The sequence below is a fragment of the Pezoporus flaviventris genome, unplaced genomic scaffold (genome assembly GCF_033815535.1).
Source record: "Pezoporus flaviventris isolate CSIRO_AGI_PZ_B2104156 unplaced genomic scaffold, CSIRO_AGI_Pfla_v1 ptg000148l, whole genome shotgun sequence".
Classification (NCBI taxonomy): Eukaryota; Metazoa; Chordata; class Aves; order Psittaciformes; family Psittacidae; genus Pezoporus; species Pezoporus flaviventris.
In genome coordinates this window covers 2184668-2210578 of record NW_026892696.1, presented here as the reverse complement: position 1 = coordinate 2210578, position 25911 = coordinate 2184668, and the positions used below count along the sequence as shown (strand labels likewise).

General features: G+C 41.8%; 1 protein-coding gene across 1 annotated transcript; it reads left to right on the top strand.

The window, feature by feature from the left end:
- The first annotated feature begins 1377 nt into the window (after window positions 1-1377).
- On the top strand, window positions 1378-24329 carry TNFRSF8 (TNF receptor superfamily member 8). The gene is made up of 11 exons (XM_061479331.1): window positions 1378-1598; window positions 11874-11964; window positions 16268-16393; window positions 16819-16974; window positions 17076-17169; window positions 17412-17692; window positions 17905-18015; window positions 18540-18587; window positions 19749-19774; window positions 21524-21731; window positions 23220-24329. The coding sequence occupies exons 1-11, from the start codon at window positions 1527-1529 to the stop codon at window positions 23462-23464; spliced, it is 1458 nt and encodes a 485-aa protein (XP_061335315.1). The 5' UTR covers window positions 1378-1526; the 3' UTR covers window positions 23465-24329.
- The last annotated feature ends 1582 nt before the right edge of the window (window positions 24330-25911 follow it).

The window sequence follows — 25911 nt, the reverse complement described above, 5'->3', positions numbered from 1 at the left end:
AAATACAAACAGAGGTCACTATTTACCCTGACAACTACATAATTTGAAACTGCACTCACAGATTGGGAGAATTCCCTATTATTACACAAGATGTTTTCTAGCCCATTCTTTAATTAGGAAATCCAAGTATGTTATATTTGGACATTCAAATACTTATTTGTCTCTAGATCTTAATGGCATCCCTACCACAGTAGCTTTTATAGCTAAGAATGGTTAGAAACTCAGAAGTAACCTGACAGAGTGAAGGCAGGGGGTTAAATTTATGTGTCACATACACAATATGCAATGATCTGAAGTGCCTGGGTTATATAAAATGGTATTCTGGGGAAAGAAATAGAGGCAGATAGTTAAAAAGAAAAGATTTATAGCTGTGAGTTTAAGAAAACATTTGCATCATCCCCTGTGGAATGCTCTCATTGGTACTCTGCTGTGATGGCAGTGAGGTAGCTGTGGGTCTTCAATAAAATAATCAGTTATCCATCTTTCAATCTTTTCCTCTTTCTTTTGTTTTTCTTTTTGCTGATAAGAGTGAGAAGAAAAGAATAAAAAGAAAACCAAACCATGGGTGTGAGAATTCAAATTCTCATTTTCCTGAGCACCTCAGCAAGTTTTCAAGACAGTCTGTCTCTTTTTGAAGTGGCTAACTTTTACTTTCAGTAAAACTTTTAGGGCAGATAAGAAACCTTCATGTCACCTTAACTCAGCTAAACTCTTCCTGAGCACCAGAGCCAAAAAACGTTATCCAGAGGAACAAACAGACATGAGTGAAAAGACAAGTAGCAGTCCAAGGGAAATGATGGTCAGCAACAGGAATTGATTTCAAGTGGGACTGGAGGGAAGAGAAGGATTCTCAAGATGATGGTCGATGGTTTGTTGGTGTTTAAATTACAGTATGTAAAGCCTAAACCTTCATGAAGTCACCATGGATGGTTGTAAGTTTTCACATACTCCTTCAAGCAGGAGGCGAAGGACTGTATTGAGAAAAACTGAGCTTTTCTTACTGGGAACTCTCTTGAGGCGTTTGCAGCTCTTGAGAGAGTGGCAGATGGGCAGGGCAGGTCTTGGACTCATGCCTGGCCAAGGCTTTGGGTGCTGAAGTGCTCTCTGAGGGCAGCTTAGATGACTCAGGAGCCTGTGTTTCTGCACAGCCAGCAGTGTGCCTTGGTGACAGCCTTAATGCATGCAACTGACCCACAGAAACACGATGGCTCCGGGACTAGTGATTGATGTGATTTAGTTTGTTATTGTTTTACTTTTCTTTTGTGGGGAGTCCATCATCCCTCCCCCCCTCCCCCCTTCCCACTCCCCTCCCCCTCCCCTTCCTTCTAAATTGTTTTCTCAGCTTGCTTGAGTCTCAAAGCCTGTCTCCTGCTTGTCTTGATCATCTGAAATAGCTCTCTCTGCACTGAATGAACAGACACGAAGCAAGACTGGGCTGGACTCTGGGAGTATCTTGACTCTGGGAGGAGCAGCCTGGCTGTCTAACCTGTGATGCTGGGGGGTAAGGAGATTTAACACCACTGCAGATGGCTTACTGCAGCCTGGCACTAGGACTGTGGCTCCTGCTACTTCTCCAGGATATCCACACAGCCCCACAGGTAAGGCAGAGTGGCACCAGGATCCTGCATCCCCTCAGGATGCAGGAGCCTGGAGAGGTCTGGGGTCACCATGGGCTACAGGGGTATCCTGCCCATAGGCTGAGTGCTGGGTAGTGGGCATCCACAGAAATGGACTTTATGCAATGCAGGGTGACAAAGCTATAAAGTGAGCAATGAGGAGAGTTTGCCCTCTCTGGGAACTTTGCAGGCAGGAGCAAGGGATATGAGCTATGATCTTTTTCTTTTGGTAGCATTGGTAGTGTTACTGCACCTCCAGGCACATGGGAATGAGGAAAGATTTTATAGGGATGGGGGCCTGGTTTTGTTTATTTGGGTGAGTGGCTTTTATTTTCACCTGGGTGGCCAGGTGCTCTGTGAGAGGCACGCTCCTTGCAAAGCTGGGTTCAGAGGGCTTCTGCTCATGCTGCTGATGTGAGTCAGGACTGGTAAAATGAAAGGTTTAAAGGCAAACAACAGTAAAATTCCTTCCTTTTTACAACTGCACATCCCTCTGACAGTGAATTCCTCATGAGTGGGCTATTACTTCCTCATCAAATTGACTTAAAATAAGCATAGCCATTAGTTGCACTCAGCTGATGCTGTAGATGCAAGCTAGCTCCCTGCTGAGATCGTATCACCTCCTGTGGGTTTCCTCCCCCCCTGCCACCATGTACCCTCTCCTGCCTAGTCAATCCTGTGATGATTAACCCTCAGCTCCTGGCACAAATCCGGTAATTTCCCTGGCTGACACTTATGCACACACATGAAAACCAAAACAGGTCAGTTGCAGAGGCCCTTTGCACAGGTAAAATCAAGTAGGTGAGTGATAGCGCACCGTGTGGGACCATGGACTTGGCCGTTTTCCCTTGTAGTGAAAGTATGAGCATATATTAGTCCAAGGCACCTGTCTGTACGTCATAACTGAATGATATAGCCCATCACTTGGACTGTCAGGAGATTCTTTTCCAAGAAACTGACTCTGATTAGATCTCTGAAAATAACCAAGTCCTGCATCCTCCTCACAGACATTTGAAAAATATCCTCCTGGCTGTTTTGGTAAGAGTAGGAGTTTGCCCTTGTGTGTTTAGTTGTAAATTCCCCTCCCACATTGCAAGTTTCCTCTACTTTGCCCTGGTTATCTGTCCTGCCACTGTCTTCTTCCTGAAAAAAGAGAAGGATCTCTGACTGTAAGATTGGAATCTCTGATTCTTACACACCTGAGGAATTCTTAGGAGGGCATTCAAATAAGCTTGTCCAGTCTGCTGAATGCAAACTGCTTTAGGAGAAAGGCATAGAATCACAGAATAATTAGGGTTGGAAAGGACCTTAAGATCATCCAGTTCCAACCCCCCTGCCATGGGCAGGGACACCTCACACTAAACCATGTCACCCAAAACTCCATCCAACCTGGCCTTGAACACTTCCAGGGATGGAGCATTCACAACTTCCTTGGGCAACCCATTCCAGTGCCTCACCACCGTCACCATAAATAACTTCTTCCTTATATCTAACCTGAACTTCCACTATTTGAGTTTGAACCCAACACCCCTTGTCCTACCACTATGGTCCCTAATGAAGAGTTCCTCCCCAGCATCCTTATAGGCCCCCTTCAGGCACTGGAAGACTGCTACGAGGTCTCCACACAGCCTTCTCCAGGCTGAACAGCCCCAACTTTCTCAGCCTGTCTTCATATGGCAATAGAAAAAAAATGGTATTTTTGCTATTTTATAACGCTTTTGGTGTTATGTTAACAAAATGGAAGGGGCAGAGAAAAAACTCGGTTTTCTGATATTCTCTGTCAACATTCAGACTCACTGCAAAATCACCAGTTACCTGGAATAAATATGTAGATCTCGATGGGATATGCAACTGGCTTTTCACTGTTTTCTGCCTCTATAACAGCAACACTTGCTTTTACTGTTACTGAGGACAAGTGATAGTATTTAATGTGAGCAAATCACAGCTTATTGATCATATTTTAAATCATATTCCACCTCATTTGAGCCCAAAGTTTGGGTTTGTCAACTTTCATTTGCTAATAATGTCTTTACCATCAAGCAGATGAAGCTTGACTGCTTGAGTTTTAGGTTATCAGCTTTTTTGTACTGTCAGAATTTGGACAGAAGCTTGAAAGGTAGTCAACTGTTTTGCTACAGTATTAGTCAGTTCTAGAATAGCTAATGCTGGTAGAAGTTTTGGGGTATTTTACTGTAATATTCTTTCTTCCTGACTGACAGCTCATTTATAGCAAACTGTTTTCTTACTCTGCCTCACCATCACTTTTTCTCTATGAGCTCAAAAGACCATAAATAAATGAGTCAAACCTTGTCCTGACTGAATTGCAGGGTAGCATACTAAATTCAGTCCCATCTTTACAATTGCCTGTTTTTAAACTGAAATAGCAAATGTGTAGATACAAGGAAAGTGAGAAGAGTTACAAAATCCTATTTCGCAAAACAAATTCTAAAAAGTGAGCACTGCAAAACCCATTGCAAATCTGTTTGCTTTAGTTACTTGGGCCTTGAGCTGCAATGCTTTAAAGAAAGACAAAACAGTTGTCCTGACAGGTCAGGAAAAGCATTAAGCCAAGGGATCCCTGGTCAGCCTGCTACACAGCAGTCCAAGCAGGATAAAAATTGTGGCCTTTTCTTTCACAGGATGTATTCCAGCTTCCACTGAATCAAACCCCCTTATTTGAAATGCATGCAGGAAAAGATTGGTGAAATTCAGTCTCTGTCTTCCTCCAGTTGAACAGTTCACTGAATGCAATTTAAGAACTTCTTGCATTAGTCTGATATAGACTCATGGCTTGCTCAAATTGGTTCAAAAACTGCGGACATGCTATCTGTGCAGTGATAGCCTTTTTGCTACACTGGTGATGGCTTGCCACACCAGCTTACCTTCTTGGTAGTTTAAATATTTATCTGCTCCTGTACAGCTGGCATAAAGCAGCATTAACTCTGGATTGTGTCCTCATGCCCAATCCAGATCAAATCAATTCTGATACAGAAGACAAATGCAGAAATAACATCTGTGAGGTTTCCCATTACAGCTGTGCCTGTCAGCAGAGACCCGTCACTCAAAGAGGAGGCTCTGCTCCTGGCTACACAGTGCTACCAACTTCCTTGCATTGAATTTAGTGCAAGTGACTGTGTAGCCACAGGTTGAGTTGTTTCAGTAGAGTAACCCCCTGAAAAACAGCTTCACAAATTCAGAAAGTACAGTGTTCAGTCAAATGAACTCTTAGAACTCTGAATCATCCCCTGGAAACACAATTGCTCTGTCTTAAACAATAAAGGAGTTAGAGTGGAAGGGAAATGTGTGTACAGGTAAGAGAATGAAAGTGGGATTGCACCCTTGGATGGCAAAGAGCCACAGGATTAACGTAGCTGTAACAGACATATATTTCTACTTTGCTAATCGGTTCTTAGTACAGACCCATCCAGAGTTCCTTCAGAATTAGTGGGAAGGACAAAGACCTACCGTCCACCACAGCTGGATTCCATACACCATTCAGCAATACTTCTGTGATCTTTGAATTTAAAAGCTTTTTAATAATACGTATTAAAAACCAGAACTATCAGTACTAATGGACAGTTGGGATAAAATGGGTATTTCTTTATTGAGAATGAATTACCTTTTAGAGAAGGAAATGGTGCCTTAGAAAGTGAAATGGTGCTAGAATTCTACATTTCCTTGGTAGAATCTAACTTCTGTTTCTGTGTGTCTTGAGATTCAGACAAAAATGGATAAGGAGGAGGGACAGTCAAAAGATGAAAGAGAAGATGACTTTGAATGTTAGTTAAGACAGGATTTTGAGGTTAGTGCCTTTTATTCTGTTCCTTGCAGAGGTGAGGAGAGTTTGTTCTGTAAAGTTTATTGGAGATATCCTGGATGAAGCCAAGCTATGTAATAGTTGTTGCTGAGTACAGATGACTAGTGTTTCCAGGAAGAAGAAGAGGGAGTAGGAAGGGGTAAAGGTGATGGTGTGAATCTTCTCTCACTGGCTGACTCACAATTTCTGTAAGCCAGGAGAAATGACCAACACTAAGTGGGGAATTTCTTAGAACTTTCTTTTTTGTGGGCGTCTACACACACACACCATGGAATCAAGAAGGTGAACCCCAACATTCACAGACGCTGTTTTTTTGTAAGAAGGTGATAGTGTTGGGGTTTTGTAATGCAAGGCTGAAACCTTTTTTGATTTATCCCTTCATTTCATTTCAAAAGCTATTTATGAGCAGCTAGGACCAGCTAAGTCAAACCTTAACCTTCAGCTTCTGCCTAGCAAAGAGTCTTAAGCTAAATAAATTGGTTCTGCACTGGAAAAAATTAGTTTTATCAGTGATAGTCACACAATCCTGAAGCAAAATAATCATGGTTTGGTTTCTTCCTTGTCTTTTTTTATGTGACAGGGTTAAATTTCCATTGTTACCCTTGAATGTATTAAGAATGGAATCTTTCATTCAAGTTCATACTAACAAACGGGTTAATGGTCCAAGGCAGAAGACTTGCACTATATTATAGTTAAACCTTCTGTGTCTCATTCAGCATTTCATAATGCTTTTTATTTTCAAAGCACTCACAACCAGAAATATATTAGAAAGGCTGAGATTTTTGTTGGCAATGAGGGCAGTAAGAGCACATATGCTTGTCCTTCCTGCTGTGTTCTTCTTGAGCACTCATATGATAAAGTACCACTTTTTACGTTAAATTTCCCCTTTTCTCCTTACTGCCCTTGTGATTCCCTCCCTTCTTTTAGGTGCTGCTTGTTCTGATTAAGGCTTGACAAGGGGGACATGATCTTTAAATGCGTCCACTGTTGGCAACCATCATGTCAGTCACAATACCCGAAACCCAGTACGTAGCCAGCTCCTACAGCTGCAGCCACTGGCAACACATCCCAAAACAGGTCTGTGCAGCTCAAAACAGTGTCTCTGTGCTGGGGACATCAGTGCTGATACTGCTGGTGGGAATTTTGCTCAGAATTTCCCCTCATTTGAACAGGATCATTCTGTGCCATCACCAGATTCCTTTTGTAGCCACATGCTTTTCCCTTGCCTGTTTTAATTATGAACGCCATGGGATGTCCTCCTGAGCAAACTGCTACCCTGAGTGGTAAGATGCTTTTATGTTTCACTGGAAAAGCCAGAGACAATGTCTCTTACCGTGTAAGTTCTGCTGTAAGAGACTGACCTATCCTGGTAGCAGTTGTCCTCCCCTTAGCAATTCAGCTGCAAATGTTGGCAGGATAAGCGTTTACAGCACCATAGGCAACAGTTTGGACAAGATTTGGTAAAACAAGCAAATCTGAAATTGAGGACCCAGTGGGACTGAAGAGGCAGCATGCCCTGTATGCCCCTATAGAGCCTATCTGGTTTCTGTGGTGGTACCGCCACAAAAGAACCCAGTAGATTGCCATTAGACCCCATTCAGAGCTAGCAATGGAACCACTAACCTTGAATATTAAGCTTGAACATTAAGCTACAGGGACCTTTTCCTGCTCTCACCCTTCTGGTGGCCTCACTGTCATGTTGCTGTCAGTTTAGATTTGAGCCTGGAAGTCCAAGCTCAGTACTGGACTACTCAAACTACAGGAGTTCACCCAACTCATTTTGATATTACCAGGTGAGGAACTGTTGATGCGGGAGTCACGGACAACGCAGAGACGATCAATGTGATCAAGCGATTGCCAAATTTATTACAAAGCCTTAACTCCTTATATACTATTTCTTACATGTACTTACAGTGATTTGGCATATTATGATTGGATACATGTCTTGAAGACCCTTAGTGACTAACATATAATTGGTTAAGCACAGGTGTGAGAACTTGACCTCGAAAGCTTGCCAACAGTCCACAGTTCTCATTAACTCAGTGAATTCCAGCTTCTTCTTATCTTGCTTGCTTAAGCTTCTTCGGGCCTCTCATGGCCTTGCTGTATCTTTCAGGATTATTCAGAGTTTATGTACTAATTATGCATTCTCCCGTGAGAACACTGTCTCCACAAGTAACAGAGATCCAGACTGTGTTCCAGCTGCAGTTTGTAGTAGCCTTACCACTACATAGGAATGAGAAGCTGCTATTGAAAGTAGACATGTTGGTTCAATAACCCCAGTTTCTGAGAAGTTATGTACATATGTTGCTTCCATAAATATGTGCAAATATAATGATTTTTCTTTTTTTTTTGGCCAAGCCACTGAAATATTTTTCACTTTTTAACAGTATTGGTTAATCAGCATTAAAGTATTTTGTAACTCCAGCAATAAGTTGTCATTCTGTCCAAGAAGAGCAAGACAAATATGCATGAAGTTTTTTGCAGTCCCTCCAAATTTGGATGGATTTGCTGGTTGATGTCTAGATTTCTACTGTTAGAAAGGCAACAGCTGTGAAACAAAAAAGTCTTAAAAACATGAAATCCAGAATTCCCTGTGTTTCTTGCTGAATTGTTTCCAGTGATCTCTTCCTGAGCACCCTAGTTGTAGGTGAAATATCAGAGGAGGTATTTGACATGTGGGAAGAGTAGTTACCGGTGGTAAACTGAGAGAATCATAGAATCATTGAATACTTTGGGTTGGAAGGGACCTTAAAAATCATTCACCTCCAACCCCAATCCTTATCTCTCCAGCCTGTCTTTCCCGAAGAGCCTGTATCCTTCCATTCACATATTCAGTCATTGAGTGGTTGAATTACCTCAGTTCAGACCTTTTGCTACCCACTAATAATGCACATTTTTGTTCCTTTTTCACTTCAAGTCTTTGGCTGGTTATCTTTTTTTTGCATTATTACCCTGATATTCATTACACAGAGACAGAAAAATTAAAACTACATTACCCTTGTGTGTATTTTCATTCATCCTTTTCCTAAAAGAAAATGAGTTGGCACCACCATCTCATGGAAGACTTAAAACATTGTGAGACTATGGCCTTTCACCTCTGCTGTTTCTCCAGGTCATGTTCTTTGTCTTAAGGCACCGATTTGTTTCATGCCCCAAAAAACTCATGGAAGTTTTGCTGGGTTCCTAGTGCAAGCTCTTTTTATTCCAGATGCATAAAAAATTGAAATTTAGTTTACAAAATGCCTTGCATACGTTAAGAAGCAAAGCCCATTTAATTTTTTAGTGACACTGGCCTTCCCACGCATAAGCAAAGCTTCCCCAGTATTGCTTATGTAGTTTATATTGACCCTTTAAGCCTGAAGTCCTAGAGGTGTGGGAGCTTGGTTTATACTCAGGGCCTCATCTTCAAGTGTGCTTTCTACAAAGAGCCTACTCTCTGCTTAGTTTAAGAGCAGAACTTTGCATCACTGCATTGCTATTGCAGGTCACATTAGGAATCCAACAACATAGGATTTAAAGGGGGCGGAATGACAAGAACAGGGAGATGATAACTGACACTGAGCATTGATATGTACATTATTTGTAGCTGAAAGGCTCTATAGGAAGTTTCATACTCATGAAACACCTCTACTGAACAGATGGCAGCTGGTAAAGACATTTTGCAGGTAGCTACGCGTTAGAAGTAGCAGGGTCTTCAGAAAGTGGCTCCTCAGTCATAGAAATTATGTCATGGTTTGTTAAAATTACTTCTTTTTACAGCAGAGCACCTTGGGCTCGACTCATCAAAACAGTAAAAGTGGCTACAAGGTTGTGCTTGAACTGGATACTTGAAGGGAACATTTGTTGTGAAGCTGTGGATGTCATGTATTATGTAGCTGGCTGTAGTATATAGCATCCCTCTTGTGGAAAGGGAAAAAAAAAAAAGGTTGAGTACCCTTTTGGATGTGTATTTTCATAATTTGTGTAGTATGTGTGCACAGTTCACACATTAATTTATCACAGCACTAACATTAGGTCAAATTCATAATCGGAATCTGCATTGCTGTAACTAAGAGAAGAATCTAATCCTAAATTCCTGATTTCAGTGGTTTAGACAAGGTTGACTTTCTAAAAAGCAGCCCTTCCCTCCCACTTTTTACACTATTCTTTTCAATCTCAAAAGATACAAGTATAAGCTGTAAGTTTCTGTGCTGCATAAATCATTTAAGAATATTGTTCCCCCCCTCCCCAATTTAAAATTCAACAGAATTCACAGCCAGCTGGTTGCCCAGGAGAACCAAGAAGGGAAGATCAAGGTTTTGTGGTGATTCCCCATAGCTCTTACAGAGAAGCTAATCCAGATTGACTTAGCTACAGCCAGGATGCTGTTGATTCTTGAGTTTTTTTAATAAAACTGCTTGCTTCACTTCACATCACTGAATTCACTCCTGAATGACCGTTTGTCTAGTGACTGATCTCACTGTGTTGTTTCCTGTTACTCAGTTTAGTCTCAGAGTGGCTGGCTAAACAGAGTGCTCCTCCACACAGATGAAAAGAGATTCCACTTCCTTTTCCTACAGCCCAGGGCTTTCTCTTCAGAAAAAAAACAAAAAAAAAACAACAAAAAAAAAAAACAACAAACCAAACCAAAAAAAAAAAACAACACCACAGGGTGCACATTTATAAACTTGAGTCAGGCTGAGCAAGCAAAGATCTGCTATTTCCTCTATAGAGTAAGCTAGAAAAAGCGCTTTGTGGAGAGGCTCTGTTACCCGGTGGTTACTGCAGAGATGTCAGGCAGGATTTCTCAGTTCTATTCTAGGATCACAGTCTGGTTTGGGTTATAAGGAACCTTAAAGCTCATCCAGTTCCAATCCCCTGCCACAATGCTGGTCCCAATACAAACCTGGAGCTTGATAAAATTTAATGGGGTTTGTACATTTCTATTTCTTGTCCTTATGTTAATTTTGTCCTTGACTAAAAGTTCCTGATTTCTGATGTAACCTGGAGCAAACTGAATAACTTTTGTGTTTTATGGCCCTGTCATGGAAAGGACAGTGTATTAAACAGGAAAACACAGCTGTGAACTTAGTGAGGCAGTTGCACTGCATGCAAAAGCAGCACGAGACAATAGGTATTATTTCAAAGGCCAATGAGAAATTCATCTACAGAAACTGAGATGCAAGTTTTTCTGAAATATTAACTGCTTTACCAGTATCGTGGGAAAATCTCTGCAGAATGTGCTTATTGAGTCTTTATAAAAAAGTACCGTATAAACCTTCTAGCAAATACAGAAAATTCTGATAACATTTCTAGGGGATTATTAAGGGACATGTCAAATTAAAAAATCAAATTTTCTTATCAGTAAATTTGTAGTGCTGTAATTTCCCAGAGCATGCCGTGGCCCTGTGTTGTGGTTTAAACCCTAGCCAGACAGCTTGTTCACTCACTCCCAGTGAGTGGTGCTGGGCTGAAAGCAATCGAGGGCCGCCCCCCCCCCCCGGGGCTCTCCCCTTCCCCGCTCCCAGAGGGATGGGGAGGAGGATCAAAAGAGTGCAACTCCCACGTGTTGAGACAAGAACAGTCCAGCAACCAATGTACAACACAAATCACCACCGCTACCATCACCGACAACAATGATAAGAGAAAATAACAAGGGAAGAGAATACGATACCACCCACCAAGAAACGAGTCCAACCAAGAAGCCCATGTTGTTCCGAGTCACTCCCAGTTACCCCTCCCACCCCAGGCATGACGTGCTGTGGTATGGAATACCTCTTTGGCTAGCCTGGGTCAGGCGCCCCGTCTCTGCTTCTTCCCGGCTTCCCCTCCTCCCTGGCAGAGCATGAGCCTCACAAAGTCCTTGGTCAGGGTAAACATCACTTAGCAACAACGGAAAACATTGGTGTTATCAGCACTGTTCCCAGGCTGGAAGAGAAAAATTGACTGCTACTGCTAAACCCAGGACACCCTGCCAGAAGAAAATGAGGGTGCTGAAGTGTTTGCACAGGGTGCCCAGAGAAACTGTGACTGCCCCATCCCTGGCAGTGCTCAAGGCCAGGCTGGATGGGCTTGTAGCAACCTGCTCTAGTGGAGGGTGTCCCTGCCAGTGGCAGGGGTTGGAACTGAATGAGCTTTAAGGTCCCTTCCAACACAAACCAGTCTGGGATTCTACGATTCTACAATTCCTTTCCTACATTTAAATGACTTTCAGACAAAAGAGTCTGCTGAGTGAAGCTACATATTGAATTATTGTTAAATACACAGAATATTGCAATCTTTGCTTAAGCATATGGGCAACAGTAATTTAGTTTCTTTCAGGATACTTGAACTTTCAGAAAGCTGTAGGCATTTCCTTACTGCCTGCAACTACCATAACTTGACACAGATACTGGGATCTGCTCTAATACAGAACTAATGGTTTTCTAATTGTGTCTTTTGTCTCTCTCAATTTCTAGACATCATTAACTCCATCTCATTCCTGTGATGCACTTATGAATTGGTTCTATGATGAAACTTCAAGAAGCTGCTGTTACCAGTGTCCCTCAGGTCAGTATGTTTATAATTCAGTCAAATTAACATGGAGCCTTTCTCATAGAGATAGTAGGAACCATGTGTATCTGCTCAGTTACATTTTGTCCTTCAAGATAAGTGCAGTTCTAGGAACCAATACCTAGTGTGGGTTCAGATGTGAACTTGCTTTTATCTGCCTTGCTCCTTTTCAGACTGCAAATTGCAAGCAAAATAATTTGCTAAATTTTTTTGTGTGTTTATCCATTGACTTGACACTCTGAAGTAGGGAGAAGTAGGCAGATCTAAGAATTCATTTTAGCTTGCCTCAGGGTATGAAATAGCACAGTGAATTTATCACAGTATCACAGTATCACAGTATGTTAGAGATTGGAAGGGACCTCGAAAGATCATCTAGTCCAATCCCCCTGCCGGAGCAGGAACACCTAGATAATGTTACACAGGAATGCGTCCAGGCGGGTTTTGAATGTCTCCAGGGAAGGAGACTCCACAACCTCCCTGGGCAGCCTGTTCCAGTGTTCCGTCACCCTCACTGAGAAGAAGTTTCTTCTCAAGTTTAAGTGGAACCTCTTGTGTTCCAGTTTGTACCCATTACCCCTTGTCCTATCATTGTTTGCCACCGAGTAGAGCCTGGCTCCGTCCTCGTGACACTCCCCCTTTATATATTTATAGACACTGATAAGGTCACCCCTCAGTCTCCTCTTCTCCAAACTATAGAGACCCAGCTCCCTCAGTCTTTCCTCATAAGGGAGATGCTCCACTCCCTTAATCATCTTAGTTGCCCTGCGCTGGACTCTCTCCAGCAGCTCCCTGTCCTTCTTGAACTGAGGGGCCCAGAACTGGACACAATACTCCAGATGCGGTCTCACCAGGGCAGAGTAGAGGGGAAGGAGGACCTCTCTCGACCTACTAACCACCCCCCTTCTAATACACCCCAGGATGCCATTGGCCTTCTTAGCCACAAGGGCACAGTGTTGGCTCATGGTCATCCTGTCGTCCACTAGGACCCCCAGGTCCCTCTCCCCTACACTGCTCTCTAACAGGTCATTCCCCAACCTATACTGGAACCTGGGGTTGTTCCTGCCCAGATGCAGGACTCTACACTTTCCCTTGTTATATTTCATCATGTTTCTGATCAGAGAAAAAAAAAAAAAGAACAACAACAAACCAACATCAAGGTGTGGAAAATCTGTCATTATCTTCATAGTCAAAACAGTTTAGAAAGTGTCTCACATGAGAAAGGGAACAGCCCCTTGCGAGGAGACACAGTGAGCTTTGCCGGAAGCTGGTTGTGACTCATACACACAGGGTAAAAAGCAGGAAACACCTCCGTGAGACAAGAGTTATGGAACTGTCTGAAACAACCCGCATCAGCCTAAAACCCCCTCAGTGGGTGGGGCATTTCAAGGTACTTTACCATCATCAATCTCTTATAGAAATCTTTTTCTTTTTCCAGAGGAAAGTTTTGACATTCATTTGCACACTAATGATAAAGAGGGCTTTAGCTCTCAGTTGCTATCATTTGCATGCAATTACACTGAGGTTCCCACTGGAATATCTTGTGCTGCTGGCCACACCACTAGATTCATTCAGAATCTGTAAAAGTAGGTAAGACAAGGGATGGAGAAACTGGTGCTGTAAAAGAAGAAAAGAGGTGGGAATCTGTCTCTGAGTCACTCCCATGAAAAGCTCTTTTCTCCTTTAAAACCATACTTTGCACAAGCTCCCATAATGACAGACGTCATAGTGAGGTCTTGTGAAAAGCAGGTATCTGGTTTATATCTGTCTGTAGCAAGCCACCAGTCTCAATCACTTCACCTCTGCTTATTCTTGCAACTCATTTTGTTACCACATCCTCATACCAGTCTTGGACATCTCTTCCCATCCTCCAGGACTTCATTCACAACAGAAACCCATAAGAATCCTATTTCATTTTAATCTAGTATGACTCCTTCAAGCAATAACCTGTTCATATCTGCTACTACTGCTCACTGCAAAGAAATAGAAGCTTTTCTAAAATTCTATTTAATCAAAGTGCAGCATCTTGAACTCTAGATGCGCCCTGCCTTTACTTTCCTTGGTCTTCCAGCTCACAGATGTACAGCCTTCAGTCTGAACACACTGGCCCACATGCAAGCCATCCTCTGTTGCAAAGTTAATTTCAAGATAAACTTCAAACCAAACCTCAAAAGATCATTCTAATCAATTTCCACAGCTGCCACATCTTTTCTCATGTACTTAATTCTTGTGCAGGTAAAATGACACTTCATACCCGGGATACCAGAAGAATAGTTTCTTTCTGTCACTGCAGAACAAAGTATTTCCCTCCTGTCAAGGGGAGCAACAGAGACTTTCATGGGAAATAACGGTATATGCTGGAACAGCTCATGTTATGCAGAAGTTGTTATTCCACTTCACATCTGTTTGTGACTTTTTAACCTTTTTTGTTCAGTTGGTTTTTCTGGTGGCTTTGTTTTGTTTTTTGTTGTTTTTTGGTTTTTTTTTTTTTGTTTAGGCTCTAAATCAGATATTCATCTCCATGAGACAGTGCTGCAATCAACACTCAAGATAGTTTCCTACCCACAGTAAACAGCAAATCCTCAGGAGTGAATGAATGCATGTACTCATAAAAGAAAAACTTCAAATACTTATTTCATCTACTTACTTTCAGGACATTTTTCTGTACAGGTGATTGCAGCTGGTGACTTTTATCTGGTTGTTGAGCTGTGAACACAGCCAGTGGAGATCAGAACCATGAGACACTGTTATGCAACCTTCAAAGCTACTGCACCTGGGGCATACATCCCCCAAAAGAGGGACCCATGTGTACAGGAAATCTCAAATAACTGAAGTTAAAGGGTTTGGGTTACTGGGGAAGGAAGGGGGAAATGACACACGTGCAGGTACATATGTGCAGCTTGAGTGCTGAGATTTGGCAATCAGCTGTCACCTTGAAAAGAACAGTCTCAGACAAGTAGTTTGGAGGAGGCAGGAGTGATGTGGTTCAGGCTTGTCTGGTGGTATTTAGTGGGCCAAATATAGCACGGCTGTTTTTACCTGCACTACTACATCATGCTTGCCAAACTGCATACCAAGTGAGTTATTGCCTTGCTAGGTTCTCCCTCCCTGTGGTTAACTCTATGACTGGGTGATGCAGGCTGGATGCTGAAACTGTAGTTCATTTCTCTCCTGTTTCCCACCTGTGAAACATTCATCTCTTCCTATCTTTAAGTTGTTACTTTAGCTTTTCTTTTGCTTTGCAACCGCTGCTCTTTCTTACCCTCTGTTGTTTCTACTTCCTGGCAAGGCCACAAGGTCACAGCTTACCACTATGCCTTCTAATTTCTTTGGTACTATGTCCAGTGGTAGAATACCTCATCTGTTGCTTCAGGAGCTGAAATGTTGGGAATGCTTCTGTCCCAGCCTTTCCCATACTCCTAGCTGCTATTGTACGTAGCTTCCCAGATGGATGCTTTTAAAAGCTCTTCATTAGAAAATGATTACCCGATACAAGCACAGAGTCACAGAGACATAGAATAGCTTAAGTTTGGCAAAGACCTCCAGAGGTCATCTAATTCAGCCAGCTGCCCAATCTCCTGTGTGCTGCATGTACACAGAAGGTCTGTGAGATCCTGAGCACTGTGCTTTCAGTGAGCAATGGGTCCAGAGGAGTTGGATATGTTCAGCAGAGATACACTAGCATCAGAAAGACATACCTGTAATTTGATTTGTTTAAGGAAAACAGTTGGAAAATTAAACCATCTCACAACTGTCAAGGCAATTGTAAAACTAGAAGGGCTGCTTAGAAAGCAACTACTGCAAACCTGCTAGGAAGATACAGAACATGGCTCAGGGAGCACCATCTTGTAACCTTCCATTCTGAACATGGGAGGTGGGGTTATCCCTGCTTGAATCCACATGCACCTAGGTGATTCTGGCAACTTTTGAAGGGAAAGTGATGGTTAGGTAGCAATTATCAGGACTGGGTTGCTCTAGTCAAGAGGAAAACATGGAAACAATTACATGTGAACTTAGTAATGGCAGGTCAATATTGCCATCACCACAGCCTTGCCATGTGTTCTTCCTACAGCAATCCACACTGATTGTGATAACTACATGCACAGTGTTGCTGAAACAGGACAGCTGTGATCCCTTCACACTTGAATGAGAAAGGCAAAACCCTCCTAGAGAAACCAAGACACATACAAAGAGAAGACTGTGTCTAACAAGTGAATGAGTATACAAGAAAACTGCAGGATGATTGTCTCCTGGTATTCTGAATTGGTGTCCCATATATTTTGATTTTCTTTTCTTTCTCCAGGCTATGTTAAGAAGAAAGCATGTCCTAGGGACCCAGGTGAAGACTGCATGAGGTGTGGACCTGAACAGTATGTGAATGAAGCATTTCAAAAGCCAAGATGTGATGCTTGTGTATCATGCACAAAAGGTTTGCTTTCCCTCACACATACCTCACAGTTATATTTTCTATATATATTTTATTCACACTTTATTTATACTTTATTCATTCTGAATTTCCAGCAGCAAAATTATCCATCCTTGGTTACTGGTTTAGACAGCAGAATTCTACCTGGCACATAATCAGGGTTGCTTCCTGTGTGACCTGGGTCTACCTAAAAATTCTCTCATCCAATGCTGTCCAAGCCTGATTTCTGCTTTCTGCCTTATATTACAAGCCATTATCTACAGCCTTTTCCAGTTCATGACTTAAGTTGTCATTGTGAAGAGTGCCAGCAACCTGTTCTGCTTCCTGAGCCTTTGAACTGATGTTGGGTTTGGCTTTGGCTTTGGCCCCTGCTTTACATTTTCTTTGCAGCTTGATCCTTTGTTATCACATCTGATTCTTCCCCACAGAGCCTGACCTTGTGGAGAAAGAGCCCTGCTCCTTCAGTTCTAGCCGTGTGTGTGAGTGCCGACCAGGCCTGTTCTGCCAGACCCCTGTTCTGAACACCTGCATAAGATGCCAGCAGCACACTTTCTGCAAGCCTGGTTTTGGAGTCAAAGTTAGAGGTAGGAATTCCTGTGGTCCAGCTTACCTTTCCTGAGCTTGGCCATAGGCCTGGACCTGATGCATTTTGGTGGGTCAGTCTTCAGTCGTTACTTTTATTCAGGCACTTCAACAAATGATGTTACTTGTGAAGAGTGCCCTTCTGGGACCTTCTCTGATGAAAATTCCAGCACTGACATCTGCAAGCCCCACACAAAGTAAGTCCATAGCTCTTTAGCATGACTAGCTAAGTTCATAAATGACAAAAAGGGACACTCATTGCTTCTGCTGCAAACCGACCCATTTATCTTAGAGGCAATGGTATAACTTTTGGCCTATGTGCAGCACTTGGAAGGCCTCTTCATACCTGTTGCACATGTTTGTCGCATGGAAGATACTCTTACCTTGTACTACGTCAGTTTCCTCTAGTGCTGATACACTGTTCTCTTTCATTCCCTAGCTGTGCCAAGTTAAACAAAGTCGTGTTAAGCAAAGGAAATGCAACACATGACCAGGTTTGCCTGGACCAATCGCCCACCTATCTTACCCCAAACACATTGTCCATGAGGTTCAACAATGAAACAAATAACTCTGACCTAAAAAGGTTTGAAGAGAGCCTAGTGACCATCACTGGTATCCTTTTAAGTGCCACAACAACTGAAAACCCCAATACAACTGCTGAAGAGAAAGCTTCAGCTGGCACCTTTCCCACCTCAGTCAAGGGGGAGACAACAATGGAAGGTAACAAAGATAAAGCATTTACTCTGTCTAGCATATTTTATTTGGATATATCTTTGGTAAAGGCAATTTTTATGTGGGAGCTTCCTTCAAATTCCCTACAACTTGTGAAATGATATCCATGGGTCTATGTTCAAACACATAGATCTGCTGATAGTTCCCAGTCTGCCTTCTCTTAGCCTTTCCTGTAATCCCTTTCCCTTTCTGTGCTACAGGTCTAGTTCTCTGGGGAGTGGTTCTCTCTGTGATGGTGCTACTTTTGGGTATGCTGTCATTTTGGAAATGGAAAATTTGCAAGCAGCAGATCTTCATCCTCAAAGGAAAACGTGAGTTTTTAAAGCTGTTTCCTGTTTGATCTCCAAGTATACGCCAACTGGGAATTCAAATATCCCAAAATGTTGGGTAAGGGAATGTTCACTACCGCCTAGTGTGCGTGGGCAAGATAAGGTTCCTAGGCAAACAGTTGATGTTGGAGAACATGAGAGAAAGATGGAAGCAGCTGTGAATTTATGGAGGAAGATACTACAAGCCAGGTGGGGAAAGGGTAACCAATGTTTTTTTTTTCCCAGCACAGACTCTAATATTAAATGATACCTGAAGTGTTTTGTGAGTATTTGTTGGTTCTGCAGATGAGGTTGAACTTTGGGCATGAGAGGAAGAGTGATTTTTACTGATACTGTTTTCCTGTAGCTTTGCCTAAACTTATGTATGGGTTGTGCTTGCAGAACCACATTCCCTCTTTTATAGAGAGGAGGATGTGCATGATGTAGGTTGGCTGTAGACCTATAAAGCTGTTAGAGCCTGTACAGTCCATGATGAGTTTTACTAATGAATAGTTTCTTTTAACCAGCACATCTGCATTCCATCCCTTCCTGCAAATCCAGGCTCAAACCTCAAGGTGTCTGATGGACCAGGAATTTTAATCTTTATGTCTAAAGAATAAGTGGATAGTTTTAATATGGATCTTTATTTTATGGATTTTTTTTTTTTTATTTAATAAGGGAAACTTTTCAATGTCAAGTGTACGTCGCCGCTGACATGCAAAAGGCCAGTCCTGTTGCGTGCCCAGCGCAGGCAGGTGATGCCTTGACACGTCACTAGGTGGCACTTTTTTCCCACTGAACGGTTGAGCCGCGCGTCAGTGCACGGAGGCTTACTGGAAAAACGCCCCGTTAATGCCTGAGCACTCATATGCGTTCCAAAAAGAGTGGGTGTTGGCAGCAGCAACCTCTACTGCTCCCCTGTAGCGCACACATTTTGCCCAATTAACTAATTCCTATCTCAGCATTTCCATTTTCACTGACTGATCTATTCTCTTCTGTTGTGGTAGATTCTCCTAATTACCATACAGCAGAGCTTTATACACTCATTTATGCAGGAATAAAATTTAAAACCTTTTGTGTGCAGCTTAATTTTCTCAAAATGGAATTTTTGCTTCTTCACTTTGCTTTTATAATAGGAACGGTTGCTGTGCGGCATTATAGATGCCTTGAAAATAAAGGTGTCTGCAGGTCAGGGTGAAATTAAATAGTAAGCCTGAGTCCATCTAATTGCATGGTGCTACAGAAGGATGCTGTACACTCCTTTCTTCTCATTTCCAGTGTTACCTTCCTCAGTCCTTGCATAAAATCCCATTATCCCCTTAATCCTTAGCATTCATCTTGACCACATGATGAACTGATCTAACTTGCTCATTCAGTAAAAGTTATTAACATTTTTAATTAAAAAAAAAAAAAAGTCTGTCTTCTGCTTACCTAGAAAGTTTAATCAGTTCATCACTTCATTAGATGAACACCAGTTGTGGTGTGGGGAGAATGATAGGGGTGGCCACAGAGGGTTTTGGGGAGAGCAGGACCTCAGAGTCCTGGCAGCAACATGTTGCTGGTTCACCTCAGCAGTGCCATGTAAGTGTGCCCTGAGTGGTAATGAGAGCCTAATGCAGGAGGGTTGGGCAGCAGAGTGGTTTAGGACATGGCTTGGTGACCTTTCAGGGCAACTATTCACATTCCTGTGAGAGCTGTGAATTTTCTCCTGATAATTTTTCCTCTTTCCATTGCAGGTCACGATCTAGTGAACAAACGTACAGTAAGTGTGAACAATATTCCAAACTAGATCCCTTTCCTTTCCAATGTAAATGATATTTTTAAATGTCCAGTTAAAAAGGGATGGCCTTTCCTCAACAACGCATGATAGATGCAGCGATGGGATGTGCTGGGGTTTGCTACTTTCATGTCTTGGCCTATGTTTGATGTGTTGTTAAACAATGTGATGCCTCAAGTCTTGCTTGTGAGGGGAGTATTTGGTTTGGTCTTAACACCATTCATGTTGGGTTCTATGGGGCAAATCCAAAATCATAGGATCATTCTACCTCCTTGGATAACTTTGTCTCTCAGCCCCGTTTTATCTTACTCCAGTCATACAAGTGGGATTTGATCTTCTTTTGTCTCCCCTCATGTCACCTTCCCTCTTTGTAGGATTTGGCATGACTATAATGAGGGCACACAGTGGGTATTGTTTGTCTGGAAGACTTTCCATCAGGACCAGCTTCTGGCTTAACAGTATGGTTTGCAGATGAACAAGACAAACCTCAGTTAATATGGTAACAATGGAATGCAGTTCCCCAGTTGCTGAAATCATCACAGCTCTGATTCCTCCACTTTCAGTGAAATTACAGCAACTTTCATCCTCTGAGTCTTCTCAGTTTTTAGGCTTGCTGTCTCTGAATGTCCCTATCTGCTAAAACACTTTTCAGACTGTTCATTTTTTTTGTTTTTACATCAGTTTGCTTTTAAATGTTGTGCACCTGCAAACATAAAAAACCTTACTTATTCTAATAGATCTGGTTTCAATCAGATATCATTAATTTCACTGTGTCATTGCTAATTCCTGAATTGTGGGGAGCTTCCACTCTTGCTTTCATAGTGAGTCAGACATGAGCAAGAGTTTTAAATTGCACATTTAAAAATCTTCCTTGTGGAAACAGAAACAGAGCTAGGAGCCACCAGAAGTCTGTCATGTGGGACCTTCAGCCTCTCTCAGACTCTGGCTCCTCTTTTAAAGGACTGTTTGTAATTAATTCTTCACCTAATAGCTAGTCTGTGCTTGTTGCTCCCACCTGAGATCCTGCTAAGGCAATTCCATTTTGAAGTTCAACCAGTTCAGCCTCTGGCTTGTTTTGTTCTCCTGTAGGAATGTGGTAGGTCTTTGCAAAATTTAAGTGGAAGTTATGTATTTTCATGTATATTCCATATATTTTTAGTTTTGGCTCTCTCACTATATGATTACACATCTGTACAGGTTTGTCCTCTGATGCTTATCTCACAACTAAATATCAAAATCCCTTAAAATTCTTACCTCCAGCATCTAACATCTATACTCTTTGCTAAAAAGTGCTGCTGAGCTTCAGCCCCCCAGAATGAAGCTGCTACTACATTAGAGGATAGCAGACTGCAGCAAAGCATACAGTGGGAGACATGTGGCAAAAAGTCAAATTAGCAAATAGGTGTATTTGCAAAGGTTCATGGGCGTCTAAATTGCAGACAAGGTAGTGGAATTTACCAAAGCATCCAAGCAGGGCCAGAAAACTGGATTTCAGTGGAAGTGAGGTACGTTCTTGCAAATGTCATTGATTTAGTTTAGAAACGCGTTTTTAAAATATGGCTTTAAGTGATGCAGGAACTGAAGCTCCTTAATCAATTTTTACTCCCTGTGACAGTGGTGCTACGAAGTGCATCAGGTTATTCTAACTGCCACAGAAGGATTCCATAGACCTACTGCAATCTTCCCAGTGTTGTTTTTACATTCACCTCACTTCTACTCTCTTCTTTGTATCAGCAGATCATACTGACTACTGACGGTGGTCCAGAAGAGAATAAATTAATTGACAGAACTCTCCCTTTGGAAACCAACAATAACTTGTTCTCCAGGACAGAAAATGCACATAGTCTTCCTCTGAGTCTGACTGATGTGGCACCAAGTAATGGAAATGCCCCAGATTGTCCCACTGATTCTCGAGTGAGAGACCACACAAATAATCGAATTGGTAGGTTTTGCTTTTATTTTTTTCCTCTTGCCTTTTCAATTTTTCAGCCATGGGTTCATCATGTCATTCTGAAATTATCAGTAAACTGCAAAGTTTCCCAAGCTTCTAATAGAGATTGGGGCTGAATCTCCAGAACCTTTGACATACAAATTCTGGTACATATATTCATTTTGAATATTTTCTTATTTTTGCATTTTACTGTGCCTCAGTCACTTATGAACCCACCAGAAAAATGCTCTTCTTCCTCTTTTTCATTCCAGAAGATGTAAATTTGCAGAAGAAATTTGAAATCCAAAATATGTCAGCTGGAAAATCATGCTGTAATACTTAGTGAGAGTTGTACTCCACATGTCTCAAGATACCATTTTCTTCTCTTGGTTTCACAGTAACAACTTGAGATGTGTCTCACATATGTTCCTGTAAAGTCTTTGACCATGACACACAGTAGTAGATAAAGTCAGGCAAGGAGGCGTAGTCACAGGGGAAGAATTATTACCTGAGACACAGTCTACATAAGACATTCCGGCAATGTTTCCAAAACAAATTTAGAGGTTATTTAAAGGTTTTTTTTGGATATTGCTAGAGCTGACTTTTCCTTACTAAATGCACTTTCTGATTTTTCTGAGAGTAGTCAACCTGGGATGAATGTGATGATTTCACTTACTATACCCAGAAATATTAACCACATATATATTAACACAATATATAACCACAGTGTCTGATCTGCAGCATCCTTCTGAGTAAAATGTAGTGGTCCAAGCCACAGCAAAGGCCTTATTTACTTTTTGTAAAGGGTCAACAAGTTGTACACAAGGTTCAAGTCTATCCCAGAAAATTTTGTAGCTGATTCTCCACTGGAAAGGAACTCATTCTTTGCTGGTCCTGGGACCCCCAATAATTACCCAGAACTTCTGAACAGTCCTGATCCTTGCCCAAAAGCTGCTTTTAATGCAAGTATTTTTGCTTCTCAAAACAGCAGGAGTATAAATCTTGGGTTCTCCAAATCTATCTTCCCCAGATCCCAATTAATTGCTTCTTCTCTTGTGAATATCTTTCTGCTTTTTCTAATCTGCTTTTCTCCTGTAGTCCTTGCCATAGCACAGTGGCTTCATCACATAGGAGCTAGGCCTACTGGATCTAAAATGCCCAGAGTCCCATTGCCAGTGCTCCAAAAACAGACAGTGTAGGATAAAATGTGCAGGCCTTCACTTAGTATGTCCAGTGCTTCGTTTTCAAACTTAAAAGCACCTTCTAAATTAACAACAAAGTAGACAACTTATAATGTGCAAATCCCAAAAACATCAGTGGGTTAGTGAATTACGTATTTTCACAGTGATGGGCTTGCTCTGCAGGCTTCTGATTAAAAAAAGAAGGCGGGGGGGGGGAAGAAAATCTGTGAACCAAATATAAGTTTGCATGAAATGGAACCATCTCTAGGGTCAGCAGTGATTGTTAACTACGCTCAGCACTATTTTTTTCCTTCCTCAGAAAAAATATACATCATGAAAGCTGACACTGTTATTGTGGGGTCCATTTCAGAAGTGCCTAGTGGCAAGAACTGTACGGCTAGAGAATGTGAAAGTAATGTTTATGGCCAGGAAAACATGGAAGAGGAACTAGCAATGCACTATCCAGAGCAGGAAACAGAGTCTTTTCCATGGAATGATGTCATGGTTCCTGTGGAAGAGGAGGGAAAGGAATTTCATCACCCCACCACTGCCACTGAGAAGTGATAGATAACCCACTGAGAAGATGTGTGAAGTTACAGTGCGACACTAAGCCTGAATCTAGAAGGGAGGTAAACACATAGCGCCTTAGATTATCTGAAAACCCATATAATGCACTGCAATACATTCAAATGAGGAGTGCTAGAACCTACTTCATCAAACAAACTAAGGGATCATCCAAGCTGTTGGTCTTCATATCTGACATCAAGTATTTCTCTTTCCCTCTCTCCCAGTATCACACTGGAAACAAATATGGATCAAAGCTACAAAATTCGGAAGACATCTGGATGCCAACTCAAGTTTCACAGCTTGTTTTCTCTGCATGAAGGAATGGATTGAAATCTATATCTGATTAGTTCTATTAGCTATGGAAATTCTAGCCAGAATTCTGAGTTAAGCTTGAGACTCGGACATGTTTCATGTGTTGTTTCTATTCCAGTATGGTCAGTACTTTTAATTTTGGCTTGTATTTTGCAACATCTGGTATTTTTCTTAAAGTCTCAAATCTTAACTGAAAGTAATGACAATTTCAGTTTTCCCTAACAGTTTTCCCACAAACAGAACTCTTAAGTTTGTGGACTTTATGTTTCTTGAGGAAATAGGATCAAAAGATGCCACGCAGACCTAGAAAACAGAAGGCAAATAAGCCTTTAGGCCACTCTTTCTTGGCCTTGTGTTCTGATTCATGTCTTTTAATTACTTCACATCATCAATTAAGTGTACAAAATGGCCTCCTTGGATGGAAGCCAAACTGGCTGAACACTTGGATGTTGGATGAATTGTGGATTTAGGCCAGTGTGGAGGCTATAAAAAGGGAAATGAAGAAAATAAAACTATCTTTCTACAAAAAAAAAGGACTGAAAAAACAGGCACAGCAGTAGTTTCCTATGACATTGTTAATATCTCGTTTTAGAATTGCTCATAATCATCAGGGTAAAACTGATTTGCATATCTAATCTTTAAAAATAGATCTGTTTCATGGTCAACTGGCTTGTGTTATGCTGTTTCTCAATCTTTCACACTGCTTGTTTGTTAACTGCAAATGTAATAGTGCTGTGTTTTCGCATAGGACAATGGAAAAATGAATGAGATGACAAAGTGTGCCTTAATAGTCAAAAAAAAAAAGAATCACAAAAACAACTATTTGCTTTGTAGTTTCACCCTGGCCAGCGTACTGTGGTTAACAGCTGTGCAACTGCACAACTTCTGTCCTAGAACACACGAAAAGAAACCTTAAGAGCATAAAAACCACCTTGGGGCAGTCTGATAGCAGAAGCCAAGCGTTTTATCCCTAACAGTCATGGTAAGGAGATGCTAATTAGGAAGAGCACACAAGCCTGGTTAATATCTGTTGTTCACATTTCTGAGTTCCAACAACATCCATTGTAATTGGATTAAGAATGCTGAAGAGTTTGTCCCAGTCTAGCATTCATTCATATTGCGTATTAGTTTTTCTTCTCTCTTTTGAATTTCCTGGTTCAATCTGCCTCCAGGAGCACTTGTGGCAACAGACTAAAGACTGCTTCTTTACCATGCACTGCATAAAGAAGTACTTCTACCACTTTAAAACCGATGTCTTGCTAAGTTCAGTGAGTGCCACTATTTTTTGTATTGCAGAATTTTGTGCAATACTTTGGTGCTTTTATAAATATTGACTGTATCCTCCTGAGCCTCCAAGCTGAGTTCCCACCTTTTTATATTTCTCACGTAAGCTGGATGTTCCACTGCCTTGGTCATTTTAGTTGACCTCTTCCACATCTTCCCTAATGTCACTATATTCTTCTGGACACCTGGAGGCCAGAAGCGCACACTGTACTGAAGAGGGGTAGGCCAAGGTTTTACATGGTGCCAAACTGTTTTGTTATTGGTGCCTCTCTGGATGACGCCCACCATTTTGTTTGTGTTCTTTTGTCTACCCCTGCACACTAAGCAGATGATCTCAGAGAACTGTCAAGCATGCCTCCAGGATGGCTCCTCTGGTAGCTGCTAGATGTGAATGTACCATGTATGCCTGGGTTAAATGACTTTTCCCTAGATGTATTGCCCTGTGTTTATCTATGAGAAGCTGATTTGCCACCTTTTTATGAGCTCTTTCTGTCTTTGTTTCCCTTGTCATGTAACTCCCTGGAGAAGTTTAGTATTGCTTTTTCTGTGTAGGTGCTCTTTTCTCCAGATCATTGATGAAGATATTGAATGGAACTGGCCCCACCAATCCCCCCCGCAAACTGTTTTCTACCCTGAAAAATGAACATTATGCTGTGCTCTTTCTTTCCTACCTTTTCAACAGCCATAACTTCAGTATCCTGTTACCTTTTAGTAAATCCACAAACTGACCTTTCCTCCAATCCTGTGACAGCTTTGGTCTTCTATAACCTTAGGTGTGGAACCTCATCAAAGGCTTTTTGAAAACCCATGTAGTAGGTCCACTGGATCTTGTGTAGCCAGTAAGCCTC

Coding starts and splice junctions, on each gene's coding strand:
- TNFRSF8 (XM_061479331.1), top strand. CDS start 1,527: ATGGCTTACTGCAGCCTGGCACTAGGACTGTGGCTCCTGCTACTTCTC. Junction 16,394..16,818: donor TTGTGTATCATGCACAAAAG/GTTTGCTTTCCC, acceptor TCTTCCCCACAG/AGCCTGACCTTGTGGAGAAA. Junction 18,016..18,539: donor CTTCATCCTCAAAGGAAAAC/GTGAGTTTTTAA, acceptor TCTTTTAACCAG/CACATCTGCATTCCATCCCT.